At 38.5% G+C, this 26,499-nt stretch overlaps 1 protein-coding gene across 5 annotated transcripts in view; it reads right to left on the bottom strand.

Moving 5' to 3' along the window:
* Window positions 1-3,163: 3,163 nt before the first annotated feature.
* Window positions 3,164-26,499, bottom strand: part of LOC115475541 (core histone macro-H2A.1) — a 63,464-nt gene continuing 40,128 nt past the window's right edge. For 3 of the 5 annotated variants that reach the window (XM_030211329.1, XM_030211331.1, XM_030211330.1), the window contains exons 6-9: window positions 24,626-24,725; window positions 12,605-12,694; window positions 8,508-8,682; window positions 3,164-3,840 (exon numbers count right to left, since the gene is read on the bottom strand). In XM_030211329.1, the coding sequence (XP_030067189.1) occupies window positions 3,675-3,840; window positions 8,508-8,682; window positions 12,605-12,694; window positions 24,626-24,725 (531 nt within the window). In that variant the 3' untranslated portion in view covers window positions 3,164-3,674. Of the gene's footprint in view, window positions 3,841-8,507; window positions 8,683-12,604; window positions 12,695-22,208; window positions 22,300-24,625; window positions 24,726-26,499 lie in introns of all 5 variants that reach the window. The other 2 variants (XM_030211333.1, XM_030211334.1) reach the window with 1 other exon arrangement.

Here is a 26,499-nt window from a genome sequence, read left to right as displayed (position 1 = left end):
ATTTCTTTGACTGGATGACCAGACAGTTGGACTGAGAAACAGCTCTAGAAGTGATGTACTTAGAATTCAGTAAAGCCTTTGACACAGTTCTGCATAAGCAACTAATAAACTGAGCACCCGCAATACGGGACCTGAAGTAATTGTGTTAGATACCAGTTGAGTGGAATTTAACAAGTTCACTCTGAGGAAAGGGATATTATCAATGGCATGCTGCAGGGATGGGTTCTTGGTCCAATTCTTTTAAGGTTTTTTGTAAGCAATATTGTGGAAGGTGAGGTCTGGTAAGGTTTTCCTCTATGTGGATGATACCAAAATCTGCATTAGACACCCCAGTTGGTATATATAAAGAGGGATCTAGTGAAGCTTGAAGAATGCTCTAGAAATTGGAAGCTAAGATTTAATGCTACAAAAGCAGGATCATGCATTTGGACTGCAAAAACCCCAGGGAGTGGTACAGTATAGGTGTAGAATACTCTTGTGCACAAAAGAAGGGGGGATTTAGGGAAGATCATATCTGATGATTTTAAGGTGGCCAAACAGGTAGAAAATGATGGCAAGGAGAACACAATAAAAGTGCCTCTGTATAAATCTTGATGACATTTCCTTTAGAGTACTGTGTAGAATTCTAGAGATATAAACTGGGTGGATTTAATCCAGAAGGCAGCTATTATTGAGTAGGTTGTAATCCACTTTAATACTCTGAAGGGCAGTATAGAACATCTCTAATAAACATTACAATCTTATAGCCTGCAAAAAACATCAAGGGGCCACTTTACTAAGCAATATTGGCGCCTATGCATGCCCCATGTGTGCCAAATTGGAGTTACCACCCAGTTACCGCATGGCTCTTGTGGTAATTTCAATTTTGCTGCACGTCCGCTACGTGCATCTGAAAGATATTTTTTATTTTCTGGTGCACGGCAGCTACATGCATCAAGTGGCACTTGACGCGTGTAGACCATTACCGCCCGATTACCATGTGAGACCTTACCGATAAGTCAATGGCTTGCGGTAAGGTCTCATACCCAAAATGGACGCGCAGCAATTTTCATTTTGCCGCACGCCCATTTTCAGGAAAAAAAGATATTTTTTGTAGGTGTGCTAAAACATAATTCTGTGTGCACCCAAAACACTCGTCTACACTACCGCAGGCCATTTTTCAGCGCACCTTAGTAAAAGGACCCCCAAGTTCAATGCGGGTAACAATAAGTGATCCAGGGAATTCTCCAGAAATTTACAATAATTAATTTAACCCCAAAACAAGCCCACTTAAATCAATGAAAGAAGATAATTGATTTAGGCTCATAAACAACTTTCAAACAAAATCATCTTCAGCAACTTTCTAAACTGTAAATAGTTGGATTTTGTCTAAGGAAGACAGGTAAAAGATTCCAATATGATACCACCTGATATGACCGAGGTCTTTAATGTTCGCACTGCTTTAATTTTCTGAGTAGAAGGGAGGCTTAACAGATATTGATTTCTTGTAATCCTAAGATTACCTCCATTCAAAAAAGAAAAGAAATCAATCGGATATGCCAAGATCTCCCCATGGAATGCCTTAAAAACCAAAACAGATACCTTAAACTGTAATCTGGTCTCTATAGGCAACCAGTGTAAATTCAGCAAGACAGGAGTGATATTACCCTCACATTCTGCATCCTTTGCAATTTAGCTTTCAGAACCTTTGAACAGCCAATGTAAATTGAAATCACAATAATCAAGTTGTAAAGTACAAAAGATTGAACCAGTAGCTGAAATACAGCTAAGTCAAAATACTTCTGGATAACCCTTAATTCCTTAAGTAATGAAAAGGCATTTTTTTTTAAACTATTTTATTGACCTGAGTGCTTAAAGACAATTGGCTATCAACCTGAACAGCTAGAATTCTGGAAATGCAGTCTAATTTAAACTTAGAAAAAACCAATCTCTACAACAGGACTATTCTTAAAGATGGTTAACGGACCCACCCACAAAAATTTAGTTTTTTCTGTATTCAGTTTTAATTTACATGAGAGCCCATGTTTCAGTTATAGACAGACATTGAGAAAGACTGAATTCATGATCCACATTTCCAAGGGAGAAAGGTAGTAAAACAGTAATATAGTCTGCATAAATAAAAGACTGTACTTTAGAACTCTCAAGGCATTGCACCAAAGGTTGCATCAAGATATTAAATAATGTGGGAGAGAGGGGAGAGCCCCTTGCGACACTTCACAAACAACCTTCCATGGTCAATGGTCTTCATTGTTAAAGCATATGGGGCCAAAGATCTCAATATACATATTTTGAAAGAAAGGCAGGAGAGGTGACATAATGGGTCGTAGATTTGATATACTGGCTTTCTGTGGTACAAACAAAGCAATTTACTATATGCAGGTACTTTTTTTCTGTCCCTCATGGGCTCACAATCTTTTGTACCTGGAGCAATGGAGGGTTAAGTGACTTGCCCAGAATTACAAGGAGCCACAGTGGGAATCGAATTTAGTACCCCATGTTCTCATCCCACTGCACTAACCATTAAACTATTCCATGTACAGCAGGTGAGTATCTTTAAATTCACAGGAAGTTCTGGAATGAGGGGGCATAGGATGAGGGTGAAAGATAGGAGTAATCTAAGAAAATACTTCTATACATAAAGGGTTATGGATGTGTGGAATGGCCTCTCAGTGGAGGTGGTGGAGACAAGGACTGTATCTGAATTCAAGAAAGAGTGGGACAGCACAGAGATTCTCTAAAGGAGATGAAGGAGTATTAGAGGTTAGTAACTGGTATGGATAGACAGACTGAATAGGCCATATGATGGTATCTGCCATCATTTTGTACGTTTTTGGGTTAAAGTATGAGAAGTTTTGAAGTCAAATACATAACATTTGTAACATTACAAATGTAAATCTGCTGAAAAGTTTTATTACTTAGATTAGGGAAACCCCATTTAAAATTAGCTTTTAAAAATGTAGGGTGCTGCTGCTCACATAGGTTAAGATGATGCCAAACTGCGTGGGAGACTGGTGTAAACAGATGCCCACTTCTTTCACCGAGTGCTGAGGCTGAGTTGAGATTCGTAGGGCTAACGTTGAAGAATATATCCTTGTTTCTTCAAAATCTACAATGACCCTTAACCCTCATGTATAGCAGCAGTAACTCAAACACGCCACTGAGATCAGTTCAACATTTTACTAAATCAATTAACACATATTCCAATCTGCAAATATAATTAAGGACAACAATTTTCTTGTGTAATTCATTGTTAAGACAAGAAGTAAACACAAATCGAGTTTTGTAGCGTCTGTTTCTCAAGAATCAAAAAGGAAACACTACTCGATGCACGATAAAAGCACCACAACACAGTTACAAAATAGGTCTTTTGTTTCCCTTCCATATATATAAAAGACAACATACTTCCCAGACTAGGTTTCGTATCATTCCATAGGTCATTAAAATAAAACTATAAAATCTTCCTAAATTTACACTAAGGTCAGACAATGCCTGGAATACAGTGCATCTGAGCAGTAATGTCAACTACCAGTGCCAACGAAAAACATTTTAAAAAGTCAAAAGAAACCCCTCTTCCAAAAATGAGTAAATTCTGAAATAATAGTGCTGCCTCACAATAAGGAGTTAAGGGCTTTGTTTGGTGAAGCAGGAGAAGGGAAAATGCAGGGCTTCTAGGTTTAGTTTGCATCAAGCTTAGCCATTTCCTGCACATAGATCCCTATACTTTCACTGTCAAAAAGCACAAAATAAACGGTCTTGATTGAAGATGACATCGTTGACACAAAATAGCCAGAGATCGCTTTCAGAATCAGTTGTGCGGCGGTCTGCTTTGGGAAGCCATTTCTGTAGAGGCAAAACAATACGAAATATTAAAAACAAAGAAACACCAAACAGGACAGAATATAATGCAATAGGATGTGACAAAAATGCAATGTTAACCCTATGGATTCACTTTGTCTGTCCATATTCACCTATATTCACAAGGGTATGGGCACAGATTCAGAATGTGACGAGACTTTCTGGAAACAGGGTCCTGTAATTTTTAGATGCCATGATGATCTAGAAGTAGTCAGATAGGCAGCCATAGCAATGGCGAAAGCTAGAAAGAACCTGGGTGAATAGGAGGAGGAAGGGCCGGCCAGAAAAAGGAGATAATTGCATCTCCAAGTCTTCGATGAGACCTCAAATGTACTGGGTCCCTACGTTATGAATAAAGTTTATGCGCATGACTACCACCAAAAACTGGTGTTTATGAGTGTACTATTCTATAACATCATGTACCAAAATCACTTAGGGTTCCTTTTATTAAGCTGCGCTAAAAAAGGATCGTCGTTGCTGTCAGCGCATGGATTTACTGCATGTTGCAGCTACTTTTAGCATGGCAGTAAAATGGCTGCATCTGCTATAGCCCCCATTAATCTCCACATGCATTTCCCAATTAGTGTGCGGCCATTACTGCGGGAGCCCTTACCGCTACCTATTTACATGGCGGTAAAGGCTCCCGTGTTACTTCCACGGTAATCGGGCAGTGTGTGGCAATGTGCCCACTTTACCTGATTAGTGCAGGGCATGTGTACTCTCCACCCTTGAGCACACCTCCTGTGCTGAAAAAGAAAAAATATTTTTCAGCATGGGATTAGCGTGCGCTGAGCAGCGTACTACCGTGAGCACATCCTGCAGCAGTGATTTTTAGCAAACAGTAGCCACATGCTAGTGCTACCGTGGCTTAGCAAAAAGGCCCCTTAGTGCATAAGTTTGAGGGGGACCACATTAATACAAGGCATTAATACTGTTATGAATAGGATGCTGTTGAAAACAAGTAAGCCTTATAGAGGCTGAATGTTTTTTCTAACTTTTTGGAATAAATATTTTTTTAATTGTCAGTAAGAATTACTTTGAATTGTTGTCTTCTTTTTTAAGACAGACCTTTTTGTATTAAGATATTATAATATTTGATCTCTCTATGTACTTCCTATTGTAGTTTGTATAAGATCCCAAATAAAAAGATTTTATGCTGCTCATCCTAGAAATAAGCAGTGGATAAGTTCATCTTAATAACGGCTTATGGATGTTTCTTTTAGGAATGTGTCCAAACCTTTTTTAAACCCTGCCAAGCTAACTACTTTTACCACATTCTCTGGAAACAAATTTGAGTTTAATTACAGAGTGAGTGAAGAAATATCTTCTCCAATTTGTTTTAAATGTACTACTTAGTAGTGTCATCGTGTGCCCCCTAGTCTATGTATTTTTGGAAAGAGTAAACAAGTGATTAATGTGTCCCCATTCTACTCCACTCAGTATTTTATAGACCACACATTCAAAAAGATGTAGACTGGATAGTCTATACAGATAATAGCTACTAAAATGGTCAATAGTCTCCCTCTTGAAGTAAATCGGGACAGACTTGATATAATGAGGGATTCATGGTAAACTTTGTGTGTGATTGTTTTCAGTGTGTTATTATTGTGTATAGTTTTTACGTATTTTTTAGTCTGCTTGTATAATGTATTATAAATAATTATAAAGAATATATAAATATATTATTAAAAAGGCAAAAGGTCTAACTCTGCATTGAGCCCATAAGGGGTGACCATATTCAATTTAAAGATAAAGCGTTGGTCTTCCCTAAGCAACATATTCTCCATATCGCCTCCTCTCCACCTGGCTTTGACCTGTTTGATTACAAAAGATCTTTAATAGTGTTTCCAAAATGTGCCAATTGTTCATGATCACTTTGCGAAACTGATTCGAGAACCAAAGAATACCGCAGCCAGACTCATATCTGGAAAAACAAAATATGAAAGTGCAAAACCCCTAAGGAAGAAATTACACTGGCTCCCACTGAAAGAACGTACCACGTTCAAGATATGCACGATTGTTCACAAAATCATCTATGGAGATGCCCCGACCTACATGCTAGACCTCGTGGACTTACCACCCAGAAATGCTAAACGATCTTCTCACACTTTTCTCAACCTACACTTCCCCAGCTGTAAAGGGGTCAAATACAAACTAACACACGCGACCAGCTTTTCCTATATGAGTACGCAGATGTGGAATGCACTACCAACTCACTTGAAAACGATCAATGAACTAAATAGCTTCCAAAAAGCTCTGAAAACCTATCTCTTTAATAAAGCCAACCACGAAAACCCATAATTACTAGAACACAACTCCTACACTCCTTTCTTCAGAATATCTCACTGTATAGCTGCATGACCAGATCCTCTTGCTTTCTTTTATCTCTTTGTAACAACAATTGTATTCTTTTCCCTGTTATGGCGATGCCATAACAGATCTTTGTAAGCCACATTGAGCCTGCAAATAGGTGGGAAAATGTGGGATACAAGTGCAATAAATAATAATAATAAAAATAAAGATTTGAAAACGTATATCTTGGAGGACAGAAAGGAAATGGGAGATATTTATGTATGTTGGTTTTTCGATCCGCACCTTTTCATTCATTAGCAGTTTCATTACAATATGCTTAATCTTCATTATTCCTTCCAGATATACGTATTTGCTCTACTGTGTCCATCAACACCTGGAACCAGGGGAAAAAAGAGCTGAGCATCCTCTGACCAAAATGTCAGTTCTACAAGGCAAGAAGTTAAAAACCCTAGTCCATGCTTCAGTCAGCACAGTTCCCGATTTAACATGCCCCAAACCACTTACAAGACCTGAAAAGAGTAAGGACTGAGCCTTACGTTGAGGACGGTTCCTTCTTGGCCTAGACTGAGAGCCGGTACAATATGTAGGGCTAAAGTCCTGTGACCAGATATCATTAGAGATAAAAAAAAATGGTCAAAAGTAGGAAACTTAAACTGCCTGTAAGGGAAAAAAAAATTTCCATGGAAATCAATCAGGGACAAATGATTGAAAAAAAAAATAAAAAATAAAATAATTTCACTGATTGTACGAAAACACAATGTTATATTTTATAACAAAATAATAAAGAATGTCATATAAAAGTGAGAGAAATAATAAGTTACTGTTTGAAATACAAATCATATAATAAAAAGACTTGGATTCATACAGTCAAGCTAACTAATTTCCCTCAAATTACAACACAATTTACTTCCTCGGCACTGTTCCACTTGTAATCCCATTCTTGGATCATAACTGGGAATGAAGCTGTTTATGAGTTCAGCAGGGGATATCTGCATAACAGATGTCTGGACAGGAGATCAAATGTGCCTGAACTGTGTTTGGTGCAATTATTTCCCAGTTTTCAATTTACTTTTTACTTGATGACAAAATGTAAACATTATTCTGCTGTTTTTCTTTTTAATGATTGCAGCACTGTCATGACAAAACTTACATTCTCAATGTTCAAAATGGAACCAACTTATTTACAAATTGTCAAACTTGACGTTGAAATTGGTTATTCCAAAACTGGATTACTGCAACTCGCTGCTTATTAGTCTTCCAAGTTCTCAATTACATAGATTGTAGTTCATACAAAATACAGCTATCAAACTTCTTTATGGTCTCCGGAAATATAATCATGCCACACCACAATTCACTGCTGAACAACTGGCTATTTCCTACAGAATTCCCTATAAAACCCTTGTCATGAGTCACCACATCCAGTCTTCTGGTTCTCCCTTCTTCCTAGCTGTATTTTTCATTCCACATCTCACTATTAGAGTACTTTATTCCTCACAACAACACCTCTTATCTATACCTTCCTTCAGAACAGTTGTTTGTGATTCTACTAGATCAACTTACTTCGGTGTGGTTACCCTCACTCTACGGAAAGGGCTTCCCCTTTAACCAAGACTTGAAAGTTCATTTCAAAAATTCTAATCTCAACTTAAACCTTTTTATTTTTCTCTCACCTTTCCCGACTCGACCCACCATTAGCAATTTCTCACACTTAATCATCACTAATACCATCTCAGGACAAATCACGGCCTCAGTTGGCAAGTCTGTTTTTCCCCATGGTTTTTGAACCCCCCTTCCCTGTTTATCCTCCCTTTTGGAATTGAATTTCTTCCTTCGTCCCTGTATTTAGTCTTAAGTCTACTGTAAATTGTCGATTGATAAATGTTGTTTTTTTTTAATTACTTTGCTTAACACCCCCCTTTTTCATGTACATTGTAAACCACTTAGATTTTCAGTGTATTGGCGGTGTATCAAATAAAGTGGACCTAAATCTTAATATTATTTCCCTGTAGACTGTAAAAAGCACAGTACTTATATAATCTCCCAGAAACAAAAAACAAGCCTAAATCGAAGTGACCAAAATATAGTCAGTGGACCAAAACTGAACTGGATAGCGATGAATCTCAGCACTAGCTGGCTAAACATTGTTGTGCTAAGCTGCAGTAAAAAGTGATCTTAGCGTTCCTCGGGTTTTTCCCATGTGCGAAGGCCAAAGTCCTGACAGAAGGGTGGTGCACCAGGTAGCTAAAAGGATTTGCACTGAATGAACAAGTGGGATCTGTATTGCATTATTAAATGTGCCTCGCATAACCTTAGACAACAGGTTTCAAAGCAGTCCTTACCTGCCACTTCCAATTGAAGGAAATGCAATAGACTTCAGCTTCTTCTCATCTGCCAAAGCCAAGCAGTTCTTCACTGTCTTTTCCAGCAGTTCCTCACACTTGTCTGAGCCCCAGCCAGGGCTATTACAATGGATCACAAACTTAGCAGGCAACCCATGACCTGCGCTGAGAGCAGCTAATTAGAAACAGCAGAAAGTGAACATAATTACTTGGATTTTGCTGAGCTTTAAGATGTACTCCAGAACTATGTATGCTATGTGAAATCCTGATTGCTATGACATTAAGCATAACATCTAGACAGTTCTGAAATCCTAACTGAAGCATTGTGTTATATTCCAAAAAGTGCTAGCAGAAGGCATGACCACACAACTCTGTATTAGTTTGTAGGATTTCTATCTGTAGTTTACTTGCAGTTAACTGCATTATTATTTTTTTGCTGATGTCCAACTTTAAGCAAAACACAATTTTCTAACTTCTTCAGTGAATGAAAGTTACAGGATAAGTTTCAGTACAGCAGAAGAGAGCTTTGTAGACCTAGATGTCTGGTTAAAGAAATAGCAAATCATGGGTCCCTTTAACTAGGTTCGCTATATAGAATCCGGGGGATAGCCCTTGCCTTTACCTCGTTACTACTTGCTGTCAAAGCTCAGTAAGTGCAAAATCTTACCGCACTTTGTGCAAAAATATACCGCACTTTACTGAAAGGACCCCTAATTAGTAAAATTATCCCTGAAAAGCTTAAGAAATTATAGCTATAATGTGACTGTTGACCATTTAGAGCAGCTCAGGAGTTCATGTCAATTTACATGTGTATTTTATACAGGCCAGGCTATAAGGCAGATCACAAGAAACTGTATAATCTGGATCACTTGAAAAACTCCACCAGGGGTGGAGGTGGGGGAGGGGTTTACCAAAGATAATCCCTACTACCTGACCTCTGAAAATCATTACAGACTGTCCTGGCGCTATCCAGGTAGAATTGGAACCGTCTGGAGTTGGAGCCTGGGAGGAGCTTGAAAATATCCAGATGTGTCACAGTTATCCAGACGATGGCACTGAACGGCAGCGTACCTGAACAATCTGCGATGATATCCAGATAGTGGCCAGGGCTGAATGTTCAGGTAATATATTTAAACACCAAAACCAGACTTAAAAGAAACACTAAAGTGCGCTGAAAAAATGGCCTGCAGTACTGTAGATGTGTGTTTTGGACGCAAGCAGAATTATTTTTTAGCACACCTACAAAAAAGGCCTTTTTTTTTTGCCGAAAATGGACATGAAAATTGCTGTGCATCCATTTTGGGTCTGAGACCTAGAGGTAAGGTCTCACGTGGTAACCAGGCAGCAATGGTCTATGCGTGTCAAATGCCACTTGATGTAGTTATCTGCATTTATCTGACGTGCGCCAAAATTGAAATTACCATAAGGGCCACACGGTAATTGAGCGGTAACTCCAATTTGGCGCAAGTTGGGCACGCGTATGCAAATGCAAATACTCATTAAAGATATTCTGAAAACCCAACCGGTTCAGTATGCCTCCAGGACAAGCATGGGAACCTCTGATCAGGTGCAAGACCACAACTTTACACCACATTCTTTATGGTTATGTCTAGAGTTTAGTTTAGTTTAATTATTTGCTAGACTGCCTTTCGAAGCAAACGACAAAGGCAGTTTACAAAAATCAAAATACTGGGATCAACAAAAAACAGTTCTAAAGAAAGAGAGTAGCCAAAAGAAAAATAAAACAATGCTTAGGGATTTAGGGAAGGGATACAGTTTAAGAGGAGCAGCATATCAGCTGCTGTTCATTCGAAATGAGAGAATTATTTTCAAGTCTGTCATTACCATTGTGGGATTAAGACCAGCAGGAATGAATTGGGCTATTGACATTGATCTACTATGAAATACAATTAAAAAAAGACTGATCTTGATGACAATAACTTATATTTTTCTTTTTATTATAGTTTAGTAGGCCATCTGTATTAGGAACAATACTCTTCTGATCTACATGACAAAGTATTGATTATTTATGGAAAAGAGAAAGGAGTGATGATAATTAGCGCATTAGTTGGATGATCTTAATATTTCAATACCCTAAGCTGAGAAATGGCCTTAAACTAGGCTTCTCAACTCTGTCCTCGGGACACACCTAGCCAGTCAGGTTTTCAGGATATTCACAACAAATATTCATGAGATAGATTTGCATACAATAGAGACTGCACATGAAGATTTATCTCATAAATATTCATTGTGGATATTAAGTGTGTCACAAGGACTGGATTATTCACACAGGAGCTTGATTCATTTAAGCTTTTCTCCTACTCTATGTGTAAGAAAATAAAAAAAGACCTCAATTAATCAGGCTCATGGACTATTATGTTAATTTTTGATATACTGCCTCTCTGTGATACATAAAGTGGTTTACATAAAGAAATTTTCCTTGTTCTACTGGACTCTTAGAGGGGCATAATCGAAAGGGGCGCCCAAGTTTTCCTGAGGACGTCCTCGTAGGACGTCCCGGCGAAGGGGCGGGGAAACCCATATTATCGAAACAAGATGGGCATCCATCTTTCGTTTCGATAATACGATCGGGACGCCCAAATCGCGAAATTTAGGTCGACCTTAGAGATGGTCGTCCTTAGAGATGGTTGTCCCTGATTTTCGCCGATAATGGAAACCGAGGACGCCCATCTCAGAAACGACCAAATCCAAGCCATTTGGTCATAGGAGGAGCCAGCATTCATAGTGCACTGGTCCCCCTGACATGCCAAGACACCAACTAGGCACCCTAGGGGGCACTGCAGTGGACTTCAGAAATTGCTCCCAGGTGCGTAGCTCCCTTACCTTGTGTGCTGAGCCCCCCAAAACCCACCCCCCACAACTGTACACAACTACCATAGCCCTTAGGGGTGAAGGGGGGCACCTACATGTGGGTACAGTGGGTTTCTGGTGGGTTTTGAAGGGCTCACATTTACCACAAGTGTAACAGGTAGGGGGGGGGGGGGTGGGCCTGGGTCCGCCTGCCTGAAGTGCACTGTACCCACTAAAACTGTTCCAGGGACCTGCATATTGCTGTCAAGGTGCTGGGTATGATATTTGAGGCTGGCATAGAGGCTGGAAAAAATATTTTTGAGGGTGGGAGGGGTTAGTGACCACTGGGGGAGTAAGGGGAGGTCATCCTCAATTCCCTCCGGTGGTCATCTGGTCATTTAGGGCACATTTTTGTGGCATAAGAAAAAAAGGACCAGGTAAAGTCGTCCAAGTGTTTGTCAGGGATGCCCTTCTTTTTTCCATTATCGGTCGAGGACGCCCATGTGTTACACACGCCCCAGTCCCGCCTTCACTACGCCTCTGACACGCCCCTGTGAACTTTGGTCGCCCCACTACGGAAAGCAGTTGAGGACACCCAAAATCGGCTTTTGATTATGCCGATTTGGGCGACCCTGTGAGGACGCCCATCTCCCGATTTGTGTCGAAAGATGGGCACCCTTCTCTTTTGAAAATAAGCCTGATAGTCAGTTTTTGTACCTGGGACAATGGAGGATTAAGGGCCCCTTTTACCAAGCCGCGGCAGGGTTACTGTGGGTTTGGCACAAAGCGATTCGGCCCTACTGCAGGGCTACCAGAGGAACCAGGCGGTACTGCCTACTCTGATCGCACGGCATTTCTAATTTTTTTAGCGCCTGGGCTTACCCGGTTACTGCCGGGTCAGCGCAAGAACCCTTACCACCTTCTTAATAGGTTCCCTCGAAAAATGGCCATGAAGCAAGCAAGAGGACTTGTGCAGTGTAGCATGATTGATCCCAACCATTTATCACCATCCCCTACAATACTAATGATCAAAGGATTCCAAGTTAGACTGCAATCAACTTCTGTAGCCATTATGAGGCTCATTTTCAAAGCATGTTACTATGTAACTTTGTAAGTCTATGGACTTTGAAAATGAGTACCTTAAAATGCCAAATAAAAACTATGTTGACACTCATTTCCACAGAACAGAGCTTCATTGACGTGCAGGAACCGCTAGCGCAGTTTAATAAGCGAGGCCCTTTATGATTTCTAGATAAAGGAAAAGTTGAAAGTCTTCAAAGCCTTACCTCCTGCTACATCTAATGGTCCATTCTTTTTTCGAAGCTCAGTAACGGCATCTGTAAATTCCTTGCCGCCTTTCTTCTCTAACGCATTCCCTACAGGACAAGATTATACTTCTGTATATGAGTTTTCAAAACACTTTATTCATTTTTATCACCATTTGTTTTATTTACAACTGCAAAGTAAGATCTTTTCATTTGGTAATGCTTCTTCTAAGTTTTTTTCTATATTGCAGCATCTTTCTTAATATACTATTGCTTTCTTGGTAGGAGTATAATGGTAAAATATGATGCATTTCTGTGGTCACTAGACTTGGTAGAATTTCTAAAAGAAAAACGTGGGCATCATCTAAATATGGGATCTATGAAGACCAAAAGTCAAGTTTTTTTGATTGACCCAATAAAGATTTCAGTCTACAAAGCATCCTATTCATAGCTTTTTTTTTAAAGTAAGGTATAAAAAATTGCTCAAACAGTTGGCTGAGTTGTACACTTAGTTTAATGTTGGCATTGTGAGGGAGTAATTTTATAAAACTTTTTTCCACATACATGTAAAGCCTGTTTTACATGCAGAAAGGGCTTTTATACAAATGAATGGTTACATTGGATGTCTTGGCAACTTTTGATACAATTTGACCATCAAGCTGCTTGATTCCAGCATTACTTAAGAGGTTGGAAAACTTTGGTTTGGACAAATCAGTTTTGAGTTCATTCCAATCCTTTCTTGAGAACAGAGAGTTTCAAGTGAAAACAAGTTGATATCTCTGATTGGAAAGCTATTTCCTCAGGAGTTCCACAAGGCTTGGCCTTGTCTCCAGTATTGTTCAATTTATAGATAACACCTATTTGTAAACTTTTGGCCTGTCTTGGTCTGCATTATAAACTTTATGCAGACAATTTACAATTTTTTAAGGTTGAAAACTCTATTGAATCTTCTCTGGCAATTAAAATGATTCAAAACTGGATGACAGTCAGTAGGCTTCAACTGAATGTTAGAAAAACACAAGTTTTGTTTTTGTCAAGAATGGGATGGACAAATTGTCCTTTAGATTTTCAGGTAGATGGATGTACCACTTTGATTTTGAAAAAAAAAAAAAAAAGTTATTTTGGGGTATGGTTGGATATCACATTGTCTATGAAGAGTCACATTGGATATGTAATTAAGACTGCTTTTTTTTATAAATTAAGATTACTGTGTAGGTTATAGTATTTACTCTCTTTAGAGAATTTTCAGGCTATTTTTCAAGGTATTTTTTGATTATTGCAATGTTTTATTGTTTGGGTTGCCTGACTATACGCTACGAGATCTCCAGGTTGCTCAAAATTCAGTGGCACAATTGTTAACAAGAAAATCAAGTAAGGAACATATTACATCTACATTAACATTGTTGCACTGCCTGCCAACTGTTTATAGGATTGAATTCAAGGTACTTACATTGATTTTCAAAGCACTGAATAATGCATGTCCATCTCTGCTTGTTTTTACTTTTAAAATTTATAAACCAACTTGTTCTTTAAGGTCTGAGATCAAGTACTTATTGGATGTTCCAAATTTTCGATTGGTGAGTTTCTTAGGTCTTCATGCTACTACTTTTCAAATTGCGGGGCCTAAATTATGGAATACTTTACCACTTCAAAATCCATAAAATCGATACATTACTTTCATTCAGAAAACAGTTAAAAACATTTTTATTTTTAAAACATTTGGCAAAGCAGGAGGCTCTAAGGGAAATAGGGTTGAAGGGCTGATACAGGGCTACCTTGAATCAATCACTATTATCAAATAATCTTTACAGATTTTGTTCTGTTGTTTTAATGATTGTTTATATGATTTTTGTAATCCGCCAAGAATGTAGGATTATGCAGAATAAAAATCTGGATAAATAAATATGAGCATAAAAAGTACACAGATGGAAAGTCTGTGTCTACTTTTAGGCCATCTGTGCACAGGCATTTTGGGGGGCAGATTCTGGGAGGTGTAATGTATGCACGTATTTTATAAAATATATATGCACACATATAGAGTATATGAACATATTTACATCTTTTGAGCATGTGCAATTTGTGCATCAGTATTTGTGTGCTATTGAGGATGGATCTGGGAGCTTATTATATAAAGGCATCTAGGCACCTATGTAACTTTTTTTTTTTTTAAAGGTGACTTTTTGGACTTTTCCATATGTGTCCTGTTATAAAATTCAACCCTGTATTGTCTGATGAGTTCACAATTCAGGCAGAGTTTGTAAGCCTATCTGGTGTCACATTTTCCACAGCTGATAAACATAAGGACACAAGGGACCAGATTCTTCAAGTATGTGCTTTGTTCATTTCCACACAAGTAGAATGGTAGCTACGATAAATTTAACCACAAGGGGACGTACATAAAAAGGAGAATGTCTAGACGGCATATTCTCCTCTAGAAGACATCAGATTTCTTCTGCATAGGAAAGATGTGAATTGTACAGTATGAGTAGGGAGCTGAGAACTAGTTTTCCCCATGGGCAGCCTGAATTAACTTTAGATCTTACTTTGCAATTTCAGTATCAAATCAGAATTTCCCACATTGGATATGTGTTCAATATGCAAAAAAAAAAAAAAAAAAAAAGAAACGTCAGTGAGAAGAATGCAGTTACAGAACTAAAGATCTCATTTGACAACATTTAGAAACGTGCCTATCAAACTGGCAGCCCAACAGGACCAGTGCCCTTGATGAGCTCAATTTATTTTTACTGATAGGAGAATAATGGAGTCCCGCTTTGGAAATTTAAACTATAAAGCAGAGGTACTAGAAAAACATTTTTAAAGATAATTCTATCACCAGTTAAAACAGAACTAGAAATATTCTCATTCTGTCAGCTTTTCTTTTAAAAGTGATATGTGTCTTAAAATTCTTGAGAGCTTCTTCTATTTGTTTATTCTTGAATTTGAATCTAAGCAGATTGGGGTTCACCTGTTTTCATGCCCATTCTTGTTGTAAGGATTCCACTACACTGACACACAACTGTGCAGCAACAGAATGGAACTCCCATATCTGAAGTGACCATCTATAGTGACCTGCCTATAGTCCACAGCAGGCCTTCTCAACTCAGTCCTTGGGGTTCACCAAGTCCCATCAGGTTTTCCACAGTGAATATGTATGAGATAGATTGGCATGCACATCTTCCTTGGTATGCCAATCTAACTCATGCATATTCATTGTAGATATCCTGAAAACTCGATGGGACTTGATGTGCCCCAAGGGCTCAGTTGAGAAGTCCTGATCTAAAGGTTCAAATCAGAGTGATGACTTCAACATTCATCCTTCTGAGACACGTGAATAGCAATTCTAAATAAGAACTGCATTATATATCAAATTTCACTAGGGAATGGGACTTGACATACTGCCTTTCTGTGGTTTTTGCAACTACATTCAAAGTGGTATACATAGTATATATGGGTACTTATTTGTACCTGAGGCAATGGAGGGTTAAGTGACTTGCCCAGAGTCACAAGGAGCTGCAGTGGGAATTGAACCCAGCTCCCTGGGATCAAAGTCTGCTGCACTAACCACTAGGCTACTCCTCCACCAGCAACAATCCATGTAGAATCTCAGATAGGGAAAGGGAAAGAGGACTAAATATACCACCTTTTTGTGGTACTTTCAACTACTTTCAAAGCGATTTATATTGTATATATAGGTACTTATTTGTACCAGGGGCAATGGAGGGTTGAGTGACTTGCCCAGGGTCACAAGGAATTGCAGTGGGAATTTAACCCAGTTCCCCAGGATCAAAGTCTACTGCACTAACCACTAGGCTACTCCCCCACATCACTATTTGAAAAGAGTGTGTATCTTTTATTTTAGACTGTAATTTAGCTAGTACTGCAGCTTTAAAATCAAGTTTTCTAAAGGACATAATGGCAAAGAGTAAGACTAGTGACTTATTATGGAACTTTGACTACAATTTGGCCTCACCAGAGACTGTCATCACTCCTTGTAATACTGGTGTCCACTGGAATATCGCAAAGGAAGGTGGATGATTTTTAAAAAACTGACTACATTCACTGAAGAATCTAGTTAAACCTAAACTGGTTTGTTAAATAAGATTAGTCTAGATTGGCTTCAATTATTTTAAATTTACAGTACTTGCCTATTGCTTACATACTTCACTTTAATTCTGGTACTGATGGCTGAATATAGGCTAAATACTGTAGTCTTACATAACTATTTTCAAAAGTTGATCACAATTAAAGCAAAAGTTAGTTATATATAATTAACCTATGTGGCGGGATTTGCAGGTATTTGTACATTACCTAGAAACTGAATGTTTGCAACACTATAGTAAACAGGGTTTATATTACTGTACATGGTTGATAGGTAACTCAATCCAGCAGAACAGTACCATCTCTTTTATCAAAAGTGAGGAATGTACATGTTCAATTAAATAATTTTATTTCATCTTGTATGTATGAACTAGGGAAAGGATGAGAGTGGATGCTGCAGACGGACAGACTGGATGGGTCATTTGGCCTTTAACTGCCATTATGTTGCTATGTTTATTGTTTTAATATTATATTTTTAAGACCTCTACAGGGGCAATTCTTTAACTGGACACCACAATTTTGGCATCTAGATGCTGGGTGTTGATTCAATAATAGCATCTGGGCACCAAGATTCCATTATTGAATACTAGCATAAAGTGGCATCATAAATTTTGGTGGGCCCACTTACGCCATGCCAGTTTCAGGCTAAATTGGCACTTTAGAGCAGTGTTTCTCAACCCAGCCCTCAGGTTTTCAGGATATCCAGAATGGCATATGCGGGTGTTAGATTTGCAATGCACTGCCTCCTTGGTATGGAAATCTCTCTCACGTATACGCTTTGTGGATATTCTGAAAACCTGAGTGGGTGTGCCCTGAAGAACAGGTTGAGAAGCCCTGCTTTACAGCATAACTCTGTGCTCCTCCACTGTGAACGACCCCTTCCATTTAAGCACTATACGAGTTGTCCGTGCCATTTATAGTATAGTACTGAGCTATGTTATGTGCTTACTGTTAGTATTCAAATAAATTTATGTGTGCACTGCCGCATAGATTTAGGCGCAATGTTTAGAATTATGGGTTACTGGCTTTACAGAAGTCTGAGAAACTGAATTTATATATTGATGATGGTCTTATTTTCCTGTATTCCCAATATTTAGATTTGAAGCATATATAAACAACACCTCTCTGAGGATCCGATGAACTTGGTGATCAGATTCCGCAGATTACAATGGTAAGCTGCTCTTACCTCCTTATCTTCAGTGGAGTCATGGCACAGGGCGGTCACTGCAACCTCTGCTTCATAACGACTGCTAAAAACTCTTAACAGTCTGTATTATACAATGAAATTGCTATAATTTAAAATTCAAATCTTGGCTTTAATTTCTTACTAAAAAAAATAGCTTTAGTTCCTGCAAACTTGAATAATGGTGAAGAACCAATGAAGGGTGAATAATTCATTGCCAGCTAGCTGCAGCCCTATCGTTACTTGCTTGCTGATAGAATATAGTTTTAAATCTAACACCTTGTTTTTGCAATATTTAAAATGGAAATCAGTGGATTCAACTGAATTTTTTTTTTGCTACATTCTCCATACAAACAGTCTTACATTATGCAAACACCTGTAGTCGACCATATATTTTGCTCACTATCATAAAACCATGGTAAATTATATGGGAATGAACATATACACACCTAAAAAGCAGGTATAAAGATCATGGTCCAAAGGCAACCTATGCAGAAAGTTAGTGGCAGAATTTATTTAAAGATCAATCCATAGCATATTTCTTTGTTAGAAGGCATTACAGATGCTGTAGGAAAATGTTAATAATTGAAAGCTAGCATTTGTACACTTGCCGTCATTGTTCCAGCAGTCCCCGCTAACGAAAACTCAGTGAGGGAAGAGAAATACTGTGCAGATCGGCTAGCACTAAAAAAGCTTTATGAGTGAAAGAGAGATGTCATGATCCTTCATGGAAATGGATTTTTGTGAGAGAATGAAAACATGTTGCTGTTGAGAAGAGTGCAGCCATATGACGGAGGGAACTTAAGTAACTCGACAACAATACTAACATTTTTAAAATTAATTTTCTAAAGATCAGCTTAAAGAAGCATCCTCTTGCCAGGGGAAGAGACACACACGCAGTAAGCTGCTCACTCACTTGCGAATGAAGAAATATTCAAGAATGATACTTACGTAGAATGCTGCTATAGTGTACAAAGCTTTAGCAGAGGGAATTGTCTGGTTATGCTTTACTGTACCATTACAAAAAACCATGACAAGTAGGGGCTGCTCCTTTTACCAAAGTGGCGCTACAGATTAGCGTGCACTGAATGCGAAGCTGCCCATTCAATTCCATGGGCTTCTTCGCATTCAGCGCACACTAATGGGTAGTGCCGCTTTGTAAAAAGGAGCCCTAGGTATAGTTCTGTGATATACAACACATTATTTATGTATGCTGGGATCTATCATACTAACTGCTTTAATGATAATTTGGTGTTATTTTATGAGCTCTATTCTTGTTTTGGACATCTGAAAACTGAATTTAAAGTCCACATGTGCATGGTCTGTCAAATCCCAATTTTACAAAGACAGGATATAGATGCCTAATGCTGCAGAGTGCATCCAATGGTAAGGTTGGGTGGCCTAAATTAGGAACATCCATTACAGAAGGGGAAGGGATGTCCATGTTTGAAAAGATGGATGTCTGTATTTAGACCTGGTAATTGTGACCTTCAGGTTACAGAAAGGTGCTCTCATTGAGCAGCTGTCCACTGGAAGGATTAAGTCATGACACCTCCTTAATCCCCCCCCAGTGGTTACTGTCCTCCTTCCTCTCCCCTGAATATGAAACCAGCATGGGATACCAGGCTCAGGTATTATGGACATTCTTAACAAAGCAGCATGCAAACATGAGGAGTAGCCGTGCTGGTTGGTGCAGTGGGACTAAAACAAGGAACCCAATTCCCTTTTTTTATTTTTTTAGTTTTGTTTGCCCTTCAGGGACAGAAAAATACCTACTGTACCTGAACATATAAGACATCTGCAAGCCTGAGGGCAAAGCAGTATACATTCAGATACAGTAGGTATTCTTCTGTTCATGGAGGACTCACAATTAAAAAAAAAAAAAAAAGTCCCACACACACGAACAGCTGAATTGGGATTTGAACCTGGGTCTTCTGATTTGCAACCCACTGCTCTAACAATTCGGCTACCCCTTTTGCTCTAACGTGGACATCTGTGTGCAGTTTTAATAAGACGGATGTTCCTATGCTGCCACATAGATGGCCATGACCCTTGTTCCCTCCCATAATTTAGACATTTCAGTTTGTAACATAGATATTCATGCTGGATGTTTCCAGCACATGGATGTCCACTTGAACAGGATGTATCTTGTTCTAAAATATATGTGAGATGGCCAACCTTTCTGAAATGCCGTTCCACGCTACAACTGTTATTCAGATTTTGAATACAAAATTGCCCTAATAAACATCTGTGTGTGTTTATGTTTCTTAAAACACTATCCCCATCCCTGATATTCAAAAATTTTAAGCAGCCAGAAACTAGCACCTGGCTGATTAAATGCCCCATAACTGGTTATCTGGCAATATTCAGTGGGGTATCTCCCACTGAATAGCACCAGTTAGCGGCAAGCAGATAGCCGTTATATTGGGCCGACATAACTGGCTATCCGCCATTTCAAAGCAGCCCACTTTAGTGGTTATATTTGGCCACGCGAGTATGTGGGATATCTTTGATCAGTTAGAAGATAACCGGCTACATCTAAATATTGACTTAGCTGGTTACCTTCTATCCTGTCAACAATAAAGCGGATATTCAATTCTGGTCATTGGAAACGGCCTGGCATTGAATATCTGGGTTTAGCAGTGGGCTAACTCCCGCGGTCTGAATATCGGCCCCCATAACTTTAACGTTGGAGTATACTTTTGCTATCTATCTATCTATCTATTTATATATATATATACATTGTTTTAACTTGCTATAGATAGAATTAAGTCTAAAGTGGAGATGCTTCCTCATAGAACCTTCAAACTGGACACCCAGGATCCTTTTGATAGACTGGTTCTCTAGCTTCCAGCGCACACTATACATTGAATGATATGACAAACTGCTATTTGTACCCCCTTCTGATGCAGACTGCCTTTAATTATTAAGCAAATCAACGGAGGAAAAGGCCTCAGAAGTGTACTGGAGCATTCAATTATGCTTCCCAATGTTTATTGCCTAGCTCCTTTAATTTGGTATTTAGTCCCTGATATCTCTGTCTAGAATCCTCAAGATTCAAGGGTGGTCTCAAGACACAAATTTCACTCAAGCTTTTGGGAAGAAACTGTGTTATGTGACATGTGAGCCCATGCCTAGGTGCAATGGATCTCCCTAGTGATGGCTGCTATGTTTTTGACCTCTGAAATTTCCCCCCCTTGTTGTTTTATTTTTTTTATCGTGCTTCCTATGCTTTTCTTTTTATATTTGAAATTTGTAAACCGTTGCTATGATGTCCTGTGAATGACGATATATAAAAAGTCTATAATACAACATAGATTTGATATCCATGAAGAGTTGAAACTACAGAGCAGTCTGTTGAGTATAAGCTCTGACTCATTACAACTGAACTGACTCTGCTAGGAACTACAGCTATAGTAGCTCAAACTGGTTTGAATTAGACACTGAAAGATTCTGCACAGTGTCAAGAGACACACATGGCAGCAGTTAATACTTTTGTTTCTTGTAATTGTATGTGTTATCTTGGAATCAGTCTTGTATTGTAAACCACTCAGAGACTGAGAAGGGGCTTATACTAGAACCCTATAGCACTAAATTCATGGTGGCTGAATACTGCTATTGTGGCATCCCCAGCTCGAGCTGACTTGGAGAGTGGAAGATCTGGACACAGATCTGGACACATGGTGCCATGAGGTGGTGTCACAGAACCATTAGGTTAGCTTATCCTCTCAAACCGCTCTCTCTTCTAATCTACATAATCCATGTCAACAGCAAGAACAAGAACTTTGAGGTAGTTGACTTTTTTTTTTCTTAAGCAAGCGCAATGGATCCTTTTTTCAGCACCATTAAGACACAAATCGGAGAAAACAGCTTGTAAAAACTCTTACTAGCATTTATGAAAGATTTCACATAAACAGGAAACAAAGATTTTTTTTTATTGGTTTACAGAAGAGAAATACATAGACAACAGCAATCAAGCTTTTCTACACATCACTTTAGTTTTGTTTGAAGGGATAACTTTTAAAGGAAAGAGGATAGATTAATTCCTCCTTGTCCAATCATCTCATGGCTGATGATATCAGTTCTGACCTGTGACTTACTGCTAAGGATAGCTATCCCTTGGCATCAGAACTTAGCCTACATAGATGAACATCAGCATTTATTATGATGTTTCAGGTTCTCTCTCTTTAGGATTTTTTTTTTTGCAACAGGTTTAGGACTGCTGGAAACAAAGAAGGAATGTAGGGCTGCATTAGCTGGACAAAAAAAAACCAAAACAAGCTTTTGCTTCCGATTGCCAAGGCACACACACACACAACTTGGCAGCACTGAACTTTCCATTACCTACTTCACCACCGCCGTAGAAGTCAGAGTTTGTCGGGTGAACGACAGCATCACTGTCAATTGTGGCAATGTCAGCCTGTACAACTTGCAACTACAAACAGGTAAACAAATGCATATCAACCACGTTGGAAGAAGATTGAGCCATATGCCCCACATTTATTAGCATACTAAATTTATTATTCTCCTACCTTGCTGGCTCAGGGATGTGAGCCAAAAGCATAATCCATGATTTGTATGTATAATATATATATATATATTTTTTTGGGGTGGGGGGAGGAATTGCAGGTCTGAACACTACATGTTTAAATAAAAAATGGTGAATGACAGATGTAAGAAATCACGCTTGTAGTATTTTGAAGTTAGTTACCCCCCTCCAAATGATGTTATGCTTAAACATGTGAAACAGGCATACCATAGGGAAAGATACTAACAAGCAATCTAGGTCAAAGAAAATAACCAGTTTCTCCATTTTGTTAGCAGTAATAAAATTTCCACATCTTACTACTGAATGCTCTGGCATTCCTCAAATTAACTTCTTTATACAGGATGGCCAATAGATCGATGTAGGTCCATATAGAAAAAGAGTATTTGCATATGAAGTTGTGTTTTTATTTACCAGCTACCACTTATTACATGGTTGTAAACATTTTCTAAAGGATTGTCATACTTTTGAGAATAATTCACTTGGTGCATACGTCTAGTAGCGCTATAGAAATGATAAACAGTAGTAGTATTTATGGGGAACTACTAAGACAAGACCAAGAAAAATACAAAGTCCTTTGGAAGATTTTTTAGGATAAAAACCTGGTAGCAGAAAGTTGGCTCATGTTTTTTCTGTCACTGGTGTCCCAATATTTTAATTTACAGTAAGAATACCAGCCAAAGGTGACAGTTATTACTATTCTTCAATGGAAAGCTAAACAGCATTGAATGCATCAGCCTTCAGCACAGAGATATTTCAAGTAACAAGCTGAGGGCCCTGTTTACTAAGACGCCTATAGGGATACTGTAGATGCATACACAGTTAACGCGCGTACATGGTTAATGTAACACGCTCATAATGCAGCTTAGTAAACAGGGTCCTGAATATGTTAATTAGTTTCTTTCCTGCGTGATGTGTATTCTTACTAGTTCAGTGGAGCTCAGAGACTAAAGAGAGCAGCGGCGGCATTGGCAAACCACCAATCCAGAAAAGCTTCGACAGGGTTTCAAATACTTCCATGTGAAAGGTAAAGGATGCCCAGTACTTAATGCTAGAGGACAGAAATTTAACACAGCTATGTGTTTGGCCTGCTACAGTTGAACACATTCAGATATACTAGCCAAAGAAAATAAGTGCTTTCAGCTTTGGCTATAATTCTTGCATTTTTCATGAATATGTTTTGGAAGTTATATAGAATGATTGATGGGCAGGCTATTTCCTTGCAGTTAATCCTACAGTGTTAGTGGTAAGTACTCAGGTAAAAGATGAGCATTCTTAGTCCATTTGGATACCAAGGAATAGGAAATGCTTGGAGTGGGTATGTTCACTGTTATTATAAACATTTATGCTTTAAAAAGTATTTTTAATAATTTTGTTAACTCAACAAATCCTGCAATCTTACCACTCATAACACCAGATTTCTGTTTCTTTATTTCCACTATATTTGCTTAGCAGTTAAATGAAATCTAGCAGAGATGCAATTAATTTGTAATGGAATTTAAACATAAGAAATGCTAGACAAAAGACAGAAATTTCAACACGTTAAAGCCTCCAAGGGTTTTATGGTACACTTGCCTCAATCTGCTGAATGGAGAAACTGTTTTTCTTATAACCTGAAGGAACAACCTTGAAAAGCCCACATTAGGAACCCCCCTCCATGAAACTAATGGTCAGTATATGAGCATTACAGACAGAATGGATACAAGACCTGGCCAGTGGCGTTGAAGGCAGTCCAATCAAAAATCATTAAAAACAAACATCTTTCAGAGATCTGTTTTCAAAATGATTGTTATAGGCATAAAAAAGACTCTTAAAAATTGTCTCTAAACTATTTCATTGCAGGCACCAGGATACCTTGGATATGAATTTGATTTAATAATGCTTCCTGAATGATATCTTGTGAAAAAAACTTTATATGTGTGCTAGTTATCATTAGACTCTGCGTTTCTTAAATTTCCAGCAGAGTATGAAATATATTTTGTGGGAAATAATCAAATTATTTTAATGTTATCCAGGAGCCTGGCATATAAGAAGATGAAAGGGCAGAGTTACTTTTTATCAATATTACTGAAAGAGTCTGCAAAATATCCTAATTCATAGGAATGTCAGAATCTAATTACCTACTTATCACAAAAGCTGATCGTGTAATATTCTGGTTTCCATAATTCTCCTCTGACCATTAGCTATTTAAAGCCCCCATTTCCCCTCCATTTACCTAGATCATCTTTAAGGTCAATGTCAGCATTGGTAGGATTGATAACTGCCTCCACCTCAAAGCCGGCTAAATTACTGATTTCACTGTGAATAAGGTTCAGCTGAAAAGAAAACCATGAGGTGGGAAATAACAGGACAGCTGGGAAATTACAGAGAAGCTGCAGAAAAGCACACAGGCTTTTGCAACACAGACAGCATGCCGCAAAAAAAACATTTGAAACAAAAATGCAGGTCTAAAGAAAAGGGTTATCAGTGCAAAAAAATATTATAAAAGAAAAGAAAGAAGCAAAGTTCTAATTCAAACACAAAGGACATAGGGCAACACTGTAAAGGCAGTGTTTTTTCTTGTTAAAATTAGTCCCAGCTTGCCATTCAAATCTATTTTGTTTTTAAGAAGCAAAGCGTAAACCAGAAGCAGCACATTAACAGAATCTTACAAAATTATTACAAAATCTTCAAGATGCCCATATTTTTAACTGAGTGAACTATATTTTCAAACACATTTTCTATGATTAGAGTTGTAATTATAGGGTGAACTCGCAGCCTCCCAATATTCAGTCCTGCTTTGAGGTCCACGCTTCTGCTATTATTGTGCTGTTCAATTTGGCGAATGCCTGTTTTGCATGACATAAGTTCACTACCATATCTCAAGAAATTACATGAGTAGGAAGCAGTTTTAACAATAATCAATATGTCAAACATAAAAAATATGGCCTCTGTTTTCTCAAGGATTTCCCCCATTTTTTTCTTGGTTATGCTCTTTAAAACAGGTCTCAAAGAATGTCCTGTAATTTGGTGAAGACTGAATTGAAAGCATTGTTTCTCACCTGTAAAAAGTATTTTCCATAGACATCAGGAATGATCAGGCACATGAGTGGGTGATGACAATGCACACTGCCACGATGAACAGCTCTCCCAGAGCTCGGAACCGAGTAAAGTTATCGGCATGAATGACCCTTCCCACATGCAGGAGTCTCCTGAGTACCTACGTTAATTTCATAGATCAAGAAAGAATGCAACTCTTTGGGAGATGGGAGGGATAGTGTGCTTGACCAATCCTGCTGTCTACAGAAGCAACACCTTTTCCTGTCAACAAGGAGGACCGAATCAGGCACACAAGTGGGTGATTTGCAAGGACAGGGCTACTCATTATTAGCCATAATGTGCAACTTTTTCAGGAGTGGTTCATTAAAAAGAAAGGTATGAGTTGCTAAAGTTACAAATACAGGTTGGTCAACACAGCTTAACTGAATGAAGGATGAAGATATGAAGCCAGGATCAAGCTGCTGCTTTGCATAAGGTATGTAGTGAAGCAGATATTGGGAAAGTCATGATAGCGGCAGTGGATCTGATTTGATGAGATTTTCTGTTTGGTGGAGTATTAGATTGAGCATAACAATCAGATGACGGATGCTAATCAATTCACCAAAGTTCACTTGACTACTGGATACCAACTGTTAGGGACAAAGGAGAAGAACAGCTGCACAGGCTTTCTGATGGAGTCAGTGAAGTAATAAGCGAGAGCCTTTTTACAGTCCTGAATGCAGAGGAACTTCTTGTGTGTAATTTTTTTTTTATCAGGATTAAAAGCAAAATGTAGGAAGCCCTATTTCCAAATTCAGATAAAACTGTGTTACCGTCTTCAGTAAGAACTCAGGTTGAGAACAAAAAACTACTTTGTTGTGAGAGATCTTAGTATATGATTCATAGCTGATCAAGGCTTGAAGTTCACTTATCCTTCTAACTGAGGTAACTGCTATTAGAAAAACACTTTTCGGGTAACATGTTTTAGTGAAGTCAATGTCATCAGCTTAAAGGCAGCTTCGTAAGAGATGTAAAGATGAAGTTGAGGTTCCAAAGTACAGGAGGTTTCTG

The sequence above is a fragment of the Microcaecilia unicolor genome, chromosome 8, assembly GCF_901765095.1.
Source record: "Microcaecilia unicolor chromosome 8, aMicUni1.1, whole genome shotgun sequence".
In the NCBI taxonomy this organism is placed as follows: domain Eukaryota; kingdom Metazoa; phylum Chordata; class Amphibia; order Gymnophiona; family Siphonopidae; genus Microcaecilia; species Microcaecilia unicolor.
Note: the sequence above shows the minus strand (reverse complement) of the source record. Positions and strands in the feature narration are given on the sequence as shown.